We start from the raw sequence: 13,264 nt of genomic DNA on the forward strand, positions 1-13,264 counted from the left end.
GTTGAGAAAATCACGTTCCCGAAGGTTTTATTCCGTTTGGACTTTGTTTGATATTCCTTTTCCGCGAAACACTGAAATAGGAAAAAAACAACAATTTGGGTTGGGCCTCCGGTTAATAGGTTAGTCCCAAAAATAATATAAAAGTGTAAAATAAAACCCATTAACATCCAAAACAGATAATAAAATCACTACAAGAAATATGTCAACTTGTGACTAGCACTATTGGTCACTGAATGGTCACTGTTTTCAATTTGTGACCTTTTTGTGACCAAAAACATAAGGTCAAAAGCTGGCGGTCATAAACTGACTATAGCGACCTTTCTTCTGGAATGGTCGTAGACGTTTATGACCAAAATACGTCTACTGTGGCGTTTTCGTCACTAGCAACCTCCCCAGGCCACGTAGGCATCCAGCGTGGCAATCTGATGTGGCACAAGATTCAGCCCGGTCCAATTCGATTTTCTACATGGGCCTAGCCCAACAATTCGGCCTTTTCAATGTATTTTTTCTGTGATTTTATTAGCTACATGGGTCTGGCCCAACAATTCGGCCTTTGATTTCTTTTCATGGCCCTTTTAACAGCTGGTTTTCTTTTGATCTTTGTTTGGGCCATTATATTTTAGAGCTGGTCCCACCAATCAAATGGGTGCCACTTGTCATCATCTCACACATTGGGCCCACTTGACAGATATTTCAAAATTGCTCAAATTATTTTCATAAATGGGTCCCACAAGTCAGGTATCCATTCCACAAACCAGATTCAATGCCAATATATTTTCCAGTACAGAAATGCATTTCAAGTAAACAATATTATTCTAAGAATATGTACATAACTCCCAGCATTTCAATAACAATTAGCAAGGACATATACATCAAATTCTCAGCAAAATCAGGAGTACATCCAAATTCCAAGGGCAACATTACAACAAAGTCCTGCATCTCCCTAGGAGCAAGAGGGATAAGAGAGCATGCATGCATGCCTAGATCCTGCATGCCTTGCTTCTTCCAACTTCGACCCAGAGCTCACGTCAAAACATGAATGAAGGCAATCATCTGCATGTTATAAAACAAAATGGTTATGAACAAAATGTATGAACTGAAAGGAGCAAGCTATTTTGTATTTGAGAAACTGAAAAATGCACGAATTTTTTTCAGAAGATAACTGAATTTTTGTGCATGCATTTAGACAGGAAAATAAGGGCTTGTAGTATACACATTAATTAGAACAGGATCGCAATACACAAATATAAGCTAGAATTGACAAGTACGCATTAATTTTAACATAGCATCACTAGCTCTCTTGTTGTCTGCATATTAAACCATATTGGAAAATGCTTAGGAGTGGGATTTTTGTTGGAAGGGACTTACGGTGGCCACCGACTTGTTCTTGGGGTTCTTCTGCTTGAACTCCACGCAGAACTCGCCCCTGACAATAACCAACCAACAAACAGCAAGTTCAGAACAACGGCCGCCCAGAAACCACGGGGAAACAGGAAGGTGGTAAACATAAGGGTAGGTGAAACTAATAATTAACATCACAGGAGAGAAAACATAGATTGACTATATAAGAACAGTATATTCCTTAGCAAAAGATGCCGCTAGGACCTATACAGATTGACTGAACTGTATATTCCAACGCAAACACATGACAACAAAATCCTCTTCAATTTAACATGAGATATATAATACGTAAGTCACATCTAGCAACCTGTCTAGACTCTGGACATTATTACATAGAGCATCCTCTTCAAATTCCAATCTTTCTCTTCTTCACATATACTTTGTACAACATAATAGACAAGCCAAGCAAAATCTTCTAACTTGGTGGTAACAAGTGTACATATTTCAACTTTGAATGCCTTCAGATTAATTAGCAACTACCCAGACGCAAGGAGAGGAGGAGGGCATACCTCGGTTGCCGTCAACAGCCCAGCCGGGTCCTCTGTTCTACAAATCTGCAGCTTGTCGCCGAGCTCCACTAGTCAGCCATGGCACTCAGGAACTAGCTTCTGCTTCAGCCCCAGGCTGCAACAAACGCACACACAACGATACAGTTATATCACCACCAAATGCGCCACATCAAATTGAAACAAGATCAAATCAAAAGAGTCACACAAATTCAAGGAAATGGTATAAAATCTTCCATCTTCATGCAAAACTTTAGTCACTCCCACCCACCATAAATTGCAATCTTACCCTCCAATTTAACAAGACATATAGTCAGTCATGTAAGCAACTTGTCTAGACTGTGGAAAGTTTGAAATTCAATTTATTTTTCTTTCCCCTATCTACACAAGAAACACCCGGTGGCTATCAGGTATCAAAAACAATTCAACTGGTGAGTTTCTTTTAGATTTCTCAATCGAGGTGACAGCAAGTCAGTCATGGGTACACTCAACAACCATAGACCGACGTTTCAAAGTAGTACACACGACACAACTACAGATAGCATTGACACAAGCAATTTTGCTTTCCCCCTTGTAAGCTACTACGGAGATTACAATAGTTCACTTAATCACAAAGCACAACTATGTAATTGATATGCAAAAGAAGACACATCTCCCATGTTTAGCAATCAGGATCAACCATGAAGCTTTCACTACTCCTACATCAGTAAGCTTTTACTACTCTTGTTGCTAGTGCTCTAAACCAACGGAGCAATTCTATAGGAGTAGAAAAGGGAACTAGAGGTAGGAGAGGGAGCCGCTCACCGGAGAGCTTGTGGTCACCGCCATACACAGCCGCCGTCATGCCAGTCACCTCAAGAAGCACCGCTACGCCGGAGACGCCACCAGACATGTGCAAGAGCAGAGCACCTGCTGCATCCAAATCCAAATCGAACAGGAATAAAAAAATTAGGAATGGTTGCAACCATGCTTTTCAAGGCACACAACAGAAAAAATCGCAAAGAATGAGACGACGCCTTTCCTGATCTGCTTCCCATACTTGGATCCAATGTTGGTCGTGTTCCGTGTTAAGGAGCTCAAGTTCAATGTGTAGCCACAGTATCCACAGCTGCCACTAAGAAACAAACAGCACACATCATCAAACTGGACATAGATGTTTTATATACAAACCTGAAGCTACAGTCCTACTTTATGAATAGTTTGACCGGACTATGCGTGTCAAATGAAATATAACAAGTTTATGAATAGTTTGACAAAAGACAGAAGCGGAAGGCACCCGCACCTAGAACAATTGTCCTGACTTTTGGTGCAAGCAGTAAGTTGACAGCAGGAGCCATGAGCCCCTAACGAATGATACAGAGATCTCGCTAGTAGGCAGAAATGAAGCATGGAATCTAGAGTAGCATATTTCAACCTCCTACACCTAGAAATGGCAGGGAAGCTCCCAATCCAGCACAAGGCGCAGCAGAGGACATGCACATGACCGCCGTCGTCGTGGCAAATCAGGACGAGGCAGGTCGCAGAGGGCGGCGACCAGACCCAGCGGCCGCTGCGCGCGCGATACGCGGTGCAGTCCCGGGGCCTACTACTCGTAAGCAAGGAGCAACACAGCAGCATACAGCAGGCACGGATCTGGCGCAGATGGATGGATGGATGGAGAAGGAGCTGACCTCTCAGCGGAGCGTGTGGTCGAAGGAGCAGCGGGCGAGGTTTGGGGCGAGGGCGAAGGGGCCGGAGACGGAGGCTGGCCGCGCCGGGGACGCCATCAGATGCGATGCTCCGTGATCTGATGGTGGTGGCGGCGCTTGGCGCATGAGGATGAGAGGGTGGTGGTGTCGATCTGGATCGGGAAGACGTCGGCGGCGCGAGGAGGCGTGGATCCAGCTCGTCGACGGCGCGGATCCGGAAGGCCCGCTGTGGCCATGGCGGGGGACATGACCCACTTGAGGACAAGGAGGCGTGGGGATTCGGGCTCCGCGCCGTCGACGACCATGGCATGGGGGTGGCGGCGGCTAGGGTTTGGCGAGCGGGTGCGGGTGCGGGAGAGAAGGGTTGGAACGGTGGGGAGTGGGGGCTGCATGGGTGAGGGGGTGAGGGGGTGAGGTCCGCCGTTGGATCCGGGAGCATCCGACGATGTCTCATGCATGATCCGCGTGATATGCCTATGGACCAATCAGAACGCAACAAACAATTCGAAGACTTTGTGACCTTTTAAATAGGTCACGGAAAAATCATTTTCCATTTTTCAGTACTCAAAATGAATTTTTTTTGTAAAAGACCTACCAAGTATTTGTTCAAGTGATATCATACTCTACAAAAGTTTACATCTTGGATTGGTAAACAGTATCGACAAAGGGATTTTTTATTTTCTTTGCGAAAAAGAACCATTTTCCATTTTCCGAGTAAGGAGTTTTTTTTGTAAAGGACCTACCAAATATTTGTTGCAAAATTGGACCAAATCATTTTTCCAAAATACTAGACCATATTTAATGCACAATTGACCAAATGGTTGGGTGTAAAGAGTTTTGATCCACCTCTCGTGAAAAAGACAAATTTCCGCCGATTTAGCTGGAAGCGGGTCAATTTTGAACTGCAGCTGCCTCATAGTTTGCTATTTATTTTTTCCAAAAATAATTTCTAGGTACATAAGTATCTATTTAATCGGAGAAACACCAAAAAAATTCCAAGATTCAACCACTAGCTAGGAACGGTCATTCCCGCCGTTTTGACCGCATTTTGAAACGGGCATAAAAATTGAAAAAAAATCAAAAAATTGAGAAACCTTCGCATTGTGTCATCATATGTGGCCAAGTTCCCAGGAAAAATAACAAACTTGTAATACTGCAATTATTTTAAAAAAGTGTTCTCAGAAACGAGCTATCACGTGTGGAGATCAATGGCTTTCAAGCCAAATGATCAATCTTATGGCCACATTCATGGCATAGTTTTTTCAAATGATCTCATACTGTGCACAAGGCTGCATATTGGAATGGGAAATAATGTTGCCTAAGGAAATTTTCTTTTTCTTTGGACTAAAAACCCATTTTCCATTTTTCGAGTGCCCGAAAGGAGGTTTTTTTGTGAAGGACCTACCAAATAATTGTTGCAAAATTGGACCAAATAATTTTTATAAAATACTAGGTCATATTTAATGCACAATTGACCAAATGGTTGGGTGTAAAAAGTTTTGATCCACCTCTTGTGAAAAAGACAAATTTCCGCCGATTCCGGTGAAAACGGGTCAAATTTGAACTGTAGCTGCCTCATAGTTTGCTATTTATTTTTTCCAAAAATAATTTCTAGGTACATAAGTATCTATTTAATCAGAGAAACACCAAAAAAATCCAAGATTCAACCACTAGCTAGGAACAGTCATTCCCGCCGTTTTGACCGCATTTTGAAATGGGCATAAAAAATTCAAAAAAATCAAAAAATTGGGAAACGTTCGCATTGTGTCATCATATGTGGCCAAGTTCCCAGGAAAAATAACAAACTTGTAATACGGCAATTATTTTAAAAAAGTGTTCTCAGAAACGAGCTATCATGCATGAAGATCCATGGCTTTCAAGCCAAATGATCAATCTTATGGCCACACTCATGGCATAGTTTGTTCAAATGATCTCATATTGTGCACAAGGGTGCATATTGGAATGGCAAACAATGTTGCCTAAGGGACTTTTTATTTTCTTTACACGGGAAATTCATTTTCCATTTTCTGGGTGCCCGAATTGAGTTCTTTTTGTGAAGGACCTACAGTATATTTGTTGCAAAATTGGACCAAATCAATTTTATAAAATACTAGGCCATATCTGATTCACAATTGACCAAATGGTTGGGTGTCAAATGCCTTGATCCACCTCTGGTGAAAAAAACAAATTCCCACCGATTTAGTAGGAAGAGGGTCAAATTTGAACTGCAGCTGCCTCATAGTTTGCTCTTTATTTTTTCAAAAAATCATTTCTAGATACATAAGTATCTATTTAATCAGGGAAACATCAAAAGTTTTCCAAGATTCAACCACTAGCTAGGAACGGTCAAACCCGCCGTTTTGACCGCATTTTGAAACGGGCATAAAAATTCAAAAAAATCAAAAATTTGGAAAACCTTCGCATTGTGTCATTATATGTGATCAAGTTTCCAGGAAAAATAATAAACTTGTAATACGGCAATTATTTCAAAAAAGTGTTCTCAGAAATGAGCTATCATGCGTGAAGATTCATGGCTTTCAAGCCAAATAATCAATCTTATGGCCACATTCATGGCATAGTTTGTTCAAATGATCTCATATTATGCACAAGGCTGCATATTGGAATGGCAAACAATGTTTCCTAAGGGACTTTTTATTTTCTTTGCACGGAAAATTCATTTTCCATTTTCCGAGTGCCCGAATTGAGTTCTTTTTGTGAAGGACCTAGCATATATTTGTTGCAAAATTGGACCAAATAATTTTTATAAAATATTAGGCCATATTTAATGCATAATTTACAAAATGGTTTGGTGTCAAAAGTTTTGATCCATCACTTGTGAAAAAGACAAATTTCTACCGATTCAGGAGGAAGCGGGTCAATTTTGAACTGCATCTACCTTATTGTTTGCTCTTTATTTTTTCCAAAAATCATTTATAGTTACATAAGTATCTATTTAATCATAAATACATGGTTTGGTGGTAATACGTCAAGGTTTGGATGTGGCCCAGGGCCCCAACTCCAAAGCGCGTAAACTCGCATGCCCGTCGCGTGGTCACCGCGTGACCTTGGTGTTGACATGCTTTCTGGGAGGCCTAGGCATGTCTAGTGGGTTGGGCACTCCCTAGGTAGGTGCTAGGAAGAAAATTACAACAGAAGAATCTCACGAGGAGACTGACCTATGCTCAAAGATGAATTAGCAGCCAAGTGTTTGATTAGCGGTACAGGAAATGCACATGGCCAATGGGCATGAATTTTGGATGAGGATGATCATCTACTAAGGAGAATGTCTTCACAAATTTTTAGCTCAAAAGGAGGATCCTAGGTGGTACTTTCTTTGCGAAGTACCACGCTGGACAAAAATATGAATGTTGAAGCTAGGCTCAAAATAATGAATGGATTGAGCTGAAATTTTGTGGAGGATGGTTATTTGGGCATAGGAAAGCATTGTAGAAAATTGATACCATTTGGACATGCCAAAGTAGTACTTCCTTCACAATGCTCTTCTATGGACAGAAACTTGGGAAAACTAGTGAGAGAGATTGGATGAATAAAATGATCTAAAAACTGGTGTAGGTAAGTTACATAGGTATGGTCATGCGCTGGTAAATTTTTAGATCATTTGGGTAAGCCTAGCTAGTACTTACTTCACAAAGCTTCTCTCAAGGTAGAAACTTTGGAAATTTCCTGAGAAAGATTTACTAGGAAAATTGAGCTGAATATTATCATGTGGCAATGATTTGGGTATGGAAGAGTGCTCGAAAAGTTTGAGGGTAATAGGAGGGGTCTATATAACACTTGCTTTGCAACGTGCCAATTTGGCCATAAAATATAAATTGAAACTGGGCTCACATAGATGATTTGACTGGGCTGAAATTTTGAGGAGGGTCATAATTTGGGCATATGAAGGAACTGTATAAATTTCATGTCATTTAGATATATAAAAAAGGTACTTCCTTCACAATGCTTCTAGGTGGACAAAAACTTTGGAAATTTGCTGAGGAAGATTTGCTAGGCAAATGGAGCTGAATTTTGTCATGCGGTAATGATTTGGATAGGAAAGAGTGCCCAAAAATTCCGAGGGCAATCAAGAATATATAAATAGCACTTCATTCATAAAGTGCTGTTGTGAACAGAATAGGAAAATGAATATTGTTGAATTAGTTTTGAACTAGGCAAGGAAGGATTTTTACATATTTGATGAAGATATGACCCAAAGAATTTATGAGATTTTTTGGGGAATTTTGGGAATGACAGAAATATAGGTTGCTTCACAACCTAGGGCAAAAACTGCCACATGGACATGACACATAGGCAAAACTGATGAGGTGGCGCCTAGTCATAGCAACGCACCATAATTTACAAGGTTATGACCATCTATATTGGTCATGATCAGCTAGAAATAAGGCAGCAGGCCCGTGCTATCTGCTTTATGACCATTTCGTGTAAGGAAATTACGACCTTTCTGACCAAAATGGTCGTTATAGTTTAGGGTTTGGAGCCCCCCGAACAGCTTTTGACCAATTGGTCTGAAATGGTCATAGATCTATGACCAATTCTTCCAGGGTCACTGACAGAAGGTCACTAGTTGACATATTTCTTGTAGTGAATAGCATGGAGCAATCAAAAATTATAGATACGTTGGAGACGTATCACCTAACCATAGACATGAGTTGTCATTTGATTAACGGGATCACATCATTAGAGAATGATGTGATTGACTTGACCCATCCGTTAGCTTAGCACGATGATCATTTAGTTTGTTGCTATTGCTTTTTCCATAACTATACATGTTCCTATGACTATGAGATCATGCAACTCCCGAATACCGGAGGAACACTTTGTGTGCTACCAAACGTCACAACGTAACTGGGTGATTATAAAGGTGCTCTACAGGTGTCTCCATTGGTGTTTGTTGAGTTGGCATGGATCAGTATTATGATTTGTCACTCCGATTGTCAGAGAGGTATCTCTGGGCCCTCTCGGTAATGTACATCACAATAAGCCTTGCAAGCAATGTAGCTAATGAGTTAGTTATGGGATGTAGCATTACGAAACGAGTAAAGAGACTTGGCGGTAACGAGATTGAATTAGGTATTGAGATACCGCCGATCGAATCTCAGGCAAGTAACATACCGATGACAAAGGGAACAACATATACCATTATGTGGGTTGACCATAAAGATCTTCGTATAATATGTAGGAGCCAATATGAGCATCGAGGTTCCGCTATTGGTTATTGACCAAAGACATGTCTCGGTCATGTCTACATAGTTTTCGAACCCGTAGGGTCCGCAGGCTTAACGTTCGGTGATAATCGGTATTATGAGTTTATGTGTTTTAATGTACCGAAGGTAGTTCGGAGTCCCAGATTTGATCACGGACATGACAAGGAGTCTCGGAATGGTCAATACGTAAAGATCGATATATTGGAAGCCTATGTTTGGACATCGGAATGGTTCTGAGTGGTTCGGGCATTTTTTTGGAGTACCGGGAGGTTACTAGAACCCCACCCCCGGGGGAGTATATGGGCCTTATTGGGCCTTAGTGGAATAGAGGAGAGGGAAGGGAAAAGAGGGAGGCACCCCCCAAAGCCCAATCCAAATTGGGAGGGGGGCCGGCCCCCCTTTCCTTCCTCCCTCTCTCCTCCTTCCTTCTTCTCCTACTCCTACTTGGAAAGGGGGGAATCCTACTCCCGAAGGGAGTAGGACTCCCCTAGGGCGCGCCATAGAGAGGGCCGGCCCTCCCCCTCCTCCACTCCTTTATATACGAGGGAGGGGGCACCCCATGGAAACACAAGTTGATCATTGATCTTTTAGCCGTGTGCGGTGCCCCCCCTCCACCATAATCCAGCTCGGTAATATGGTAGCAGTGCTTAGGCGAAGTCCTGTTCCGGTAGCATCATCATCATTGTCATCACGCCGTCATGCTGACGGAACTCTCCCTCAAAGCTCTACTGGATCGTGAGTTCGCGGGATGTCACCGAGCTGAACGTGTGCAGATCGCGGAGGTGCCGTACATTCGGTGCTAGATCGGTCGATCGTGAAGACGTACGACTACATCAACCGCGTTGTCATAACGCTTCCGCTTATGGTCTATGAGGGTACGTAGACGATACTCTCCCCTCTCGTTGCTATGCATCACCATGATCTTGCGTGTGCGTAGGAAAATATTTGAAATTACTGCGTTCCCCAAAATCCGGGAGGTACGCCCGGGCATTTGAGGCAGTTTTGGGGTGCCCGACTGTAGATGCTCTAACATGATAGCACAATCCTCCGTCACCCTCTTTCTATTATGTACCTCCGTCTCCAATGCAAGTCTTTTCTCCTCAATCTTCCTCTTGTTATTTTGTTCCTTGGTCTTCATTGCAAGTCTTTGGACCTTAATTTTAAGTTTTTTTCTTCTGCTTTCACCTTCCTCTCCTCGGCCGCCACCTTTGCCTTCAACCTTTCCTCCTCCATCATCTTGAGCTTGCAAAAACGAGTCAACTTCTCATCCTTCTTTCGGTCGCCAATGCCCTCTTCACCTCCACCATCGCAATGAGCTCTTCCTTTTATGCTTCAACACCTCCATTCCTCTTCACCGCCTTTGCATTTATTTTGTCCATCTGGACGGGTTTGAGGAGTGAAGAGGTTCTCTATCAAGTCACCATCATCAATAGCGGTGCTAATTATTGTCCTCTTTGGTGTTGTTTCATAGTTCCTCCATGCTTACTTATCATTTCACACAACAGCCTTGTAGCAATGATGCAAAGAGAAGTCCTTGCTGCCACCTCTCATATCCCTTTGCTTGTAAAGAGCTTGGATGATGGGCCCATACTCATTGATGGGCACCTCCGCTTGGTGGTGTTGGGTTGACTTGATCAAGACAACCGGAACACTGGTTGCATTGGTCTTGGATCACACTCCGATGATGAGTGAGATAACCCGTTGTGCGGTTGGAGGGAATCTCCACATGGCTAGAATAGCAATACTTGATACTTCTACAAAATGTTTAATTCATTTGATCGGCCTAGCCGTGGCATCAAGAGAGACGTTCATCCATGCATCTTAGAAAGCAAGGCCTTTGGTATTGTAGTTGCATGACCTTTGAGCCTTATTTCTCATTCTTTGGGTATCGGGCTCCTCAACCTATTGAACCTCCACCTCTATACTCTTATGGCTATCACATTTGTGTATCCCTTAAAACATTACCACATGAAATAAAAGCTACTCCCTCCGTCCCATAATGTAAGACGTTTTTTGACACTACACTAGAGTCAAAAAATATCTTATATTATGGGACGGAGGGAGTAGTTCTTAAAAACATGAAATAAAGCTACATCGTATCTAACAAAAATATAGCCGACACATTTGGCGTTTGGTTTTCCACCCAAAATACGTGTTGGTTATTTTCTAGTTTCCGGTTTTTCTTCCCTGGATTGCCTTATTCCTTTTTTGGTTTATTTTAGATATTCTTTCTTTATCCCTTTTTCCACTTCCTTCACTTTTTTTCTACAGATTTTTGTTTTTTTATTTCTAACATATAAGTTTTAAATAATATGTAACCTTTACTAGAAAAATACTCAAACTTTTTTCTCATGAATACACTTTTGAAATTGCAATATTGCATGAACCTTTTTAAAGAAACCATAAAACTTTTTTTTATAATTTCAAGATTTTTCATAAAAAATGAATTGTTTTTGTAAATGCACAAACACTTTTCCAAATTGTATCAATACTTTTCAAAATGTGTGAACACTTTTTTAACTACATGAACATTTTTCAAATCGTGGTAGCATTTTTTTAAAGCGTGGATCTTTTTTTATAATTTCATGAACATTTATCATAATGTGCAAACACTTGTTATAAAAACTCATAAACATTTTGCTAAATGTGTCGGTCCTTTTCAGGATTTTTATTTCCTAATTCCGTTTTTTATCTGGCTTTTATTTATTTTATTATTTTTGGTAATTTTTCTTGGAATTTTACCTTTTCTTATTTCATATGTTTTATTTGTATATTTAATCTGTTTTTCACGGCAAATGCTCATCCCATTCTGTTATCTCATTTTCCACTTTCTCCTGCATAAAAATCAGAAAACTAGTCAAACAACAAAACAGAAGAAGTCGACCAAAAGCAAGGTTTACCCTTTTTTTTGTAGGGGAAACACAAGTTGTATTACTCAAGCAGAAATGAGTTCATCCCTACAAGTAGGGATGTTTACCGGACCGGGACGAAGCCAAACCATTGTTCTTGCTTCCGTTCTACCAACACATACTTTTTAGGCTAGCCAAATGATTTGAGGGCTCCAAAATTTTCAGCAGATGAAAATTAAAATTGTATGGGTACGTATACACATATTCAATATGCAATACGAAGCGTTGTCCTGTCCATCTAAAATAGTGTGTCTTTTGTCATTTACGGTGCTATGAGAATCTCTTTCAGTGCCATGACAACCATGTGTGGTACCTTGTTTTCCCCATAAACGTACAGTCTCATATGACCAAACACAACTTCAAATACACGAGGCCTCCTTAACATCTAGTGATGCTGCCAGATGACTATGGTCCTGCGCATATGCCCAAAAACATGTACGACCCAGCGCCAACGGCCAGGATAGCACGGTGCCCACGCGTACCGGCACGGGTACGCAACCTGCTCTCGTGACATATCTCAGCCAACACTGCCTAGGCCAAGCAAAACGCACGCTCGTTCAACACCGGTTTCCACTGCGGGCGAGGAGGTCGCTCGACAATGAGCAGGATACTGGTGATCGGCGGGACGGGGAACATCGGGCAGCACCTTGTGACGGCGAGCCTCAACGCCGGCCACCGGACGGCTGTACTCGTCCGCCTGACCACCGTCGCACCCGACTCCGACAAGGCGAAGCTCTTGAACTCCCTCGAGGCCCGCGGAGTCAGCGTTGTCTACGTACGCGCGTATCACAGGATTACAAGTTTATAGCTCACTTTATATATGTATCCTTGGTTAAACTCGGGGATGTTAATTGCATGCGCATGCAGGGGGACATGAACGACCACGGGAGCTTGGTGGCGGCGATCAAGCAGCATGGGGAGGTTGTAATCTCCGCCGTCGGACACGGCAGGCCGGAGGAGCTGGACGGCCAGATCAAGATCATCCAAGCGATAAAGGAGGCTGGAGATGTGAAGGTACATGCGCAGAAGCCTTCTTCAACTACATGCATTACGAAGATTGTAGTTTTTTTCCCTTCTTCTTGGAACTACGAGTATACGATAAGCGATTTTTGCTTTTTCCTTCTGAAAAGGGCTTTGTCGAGACATCGCATTTTCCGCTCATTTTTCTACGTGTTTGTTTATTTTAGATGGAGTAGTATATAGTCTGATTAGATGCAGAGGCCGGCCGTAATCTTCCTCTTCTAAAAGAATTCAGGCAGTGCTATACACACGATAGAATGCACACGACTCATAGACGATAGTTAAATCCAGCCGGACATGCACTGATTGACAATGGCACCAACGGCTGGATTAGCACGTCGTGCATAGATCGTGCAGGACTGTCGTCTGGGTAGCATTCGAAAAAAATTAGTCTGATCTAGGAAGGGCTGGACAAACAGCTAATCGCGCTTCTCCTCCTTTTAGTTTTGTTTTTTTTCCTTGCCGGGATTCGTAGTTTGGTTTCAGCTCAAAACCAATGTAACTACTTGTGCAGG

General features: G+C 42.1%; 1 protein-coding gene across 1 annotated transcript; it reads left to right on the forward strand.

Annotated features, from left to right (window-relative positions):
- The first annotated feature begins 12,292 nt into the window (after positions 1 to 12,292).
- Positions 12,293 to 12,948, forward strand: LOC125548231 (phenylcoumaran benzylic ether reductase PT1-like). Its single transcript, XM_048711891.1, has 2 exons — positions 12,293 to 12,504; positions 12,597 to 12,948. Exons 1-2 carry the CDS (start codon positions 12,328 to 12,330, stop codon positions 12,930 to 12,932), a joined length of 513 nt encoding a protein of 170 aa, XP_048567848.1. The 5' UTR covers positions 12,293 to 12,327; the 3' UTR covers positions 12,933 to 12,948.
- Positions 12,949 to 13,264: the final 316 nt, after the last annotated feature.

Source organism: Triticum urartu, chromosome 3 (genome assembly GCF_003073215.2).
Source record: "Triticum urartu cultivar G1812 chromosome 3, Tu2.1, whole genome shotgun sequence".
In the NCBI taxonomy this organism is placed as follows: domain Eukaryota; kingdom Viridiplantae; phylum Streptophyta; class Magnoliopsida; order Poales; family Poaceae; genus Triticum; species Triticum urartu.

Bases quoted from the DNA above. Each gene is read 5' to 3' on its own strand.
- LOC125548231 (XM_048711891.1), top strand. From the start codon at position 12,328: ATGAGCAGGATACTGGTGATCGGCGGGACGGGGAACATCGGGCAGCAC. The intron at 12,505-12,596 runs GTACGCGCGTAT...ATGCGCATGCAG, and splicing joins GCGGAGTCAGCGTTGTCTAC to GGGGACATGAACGACCACGG.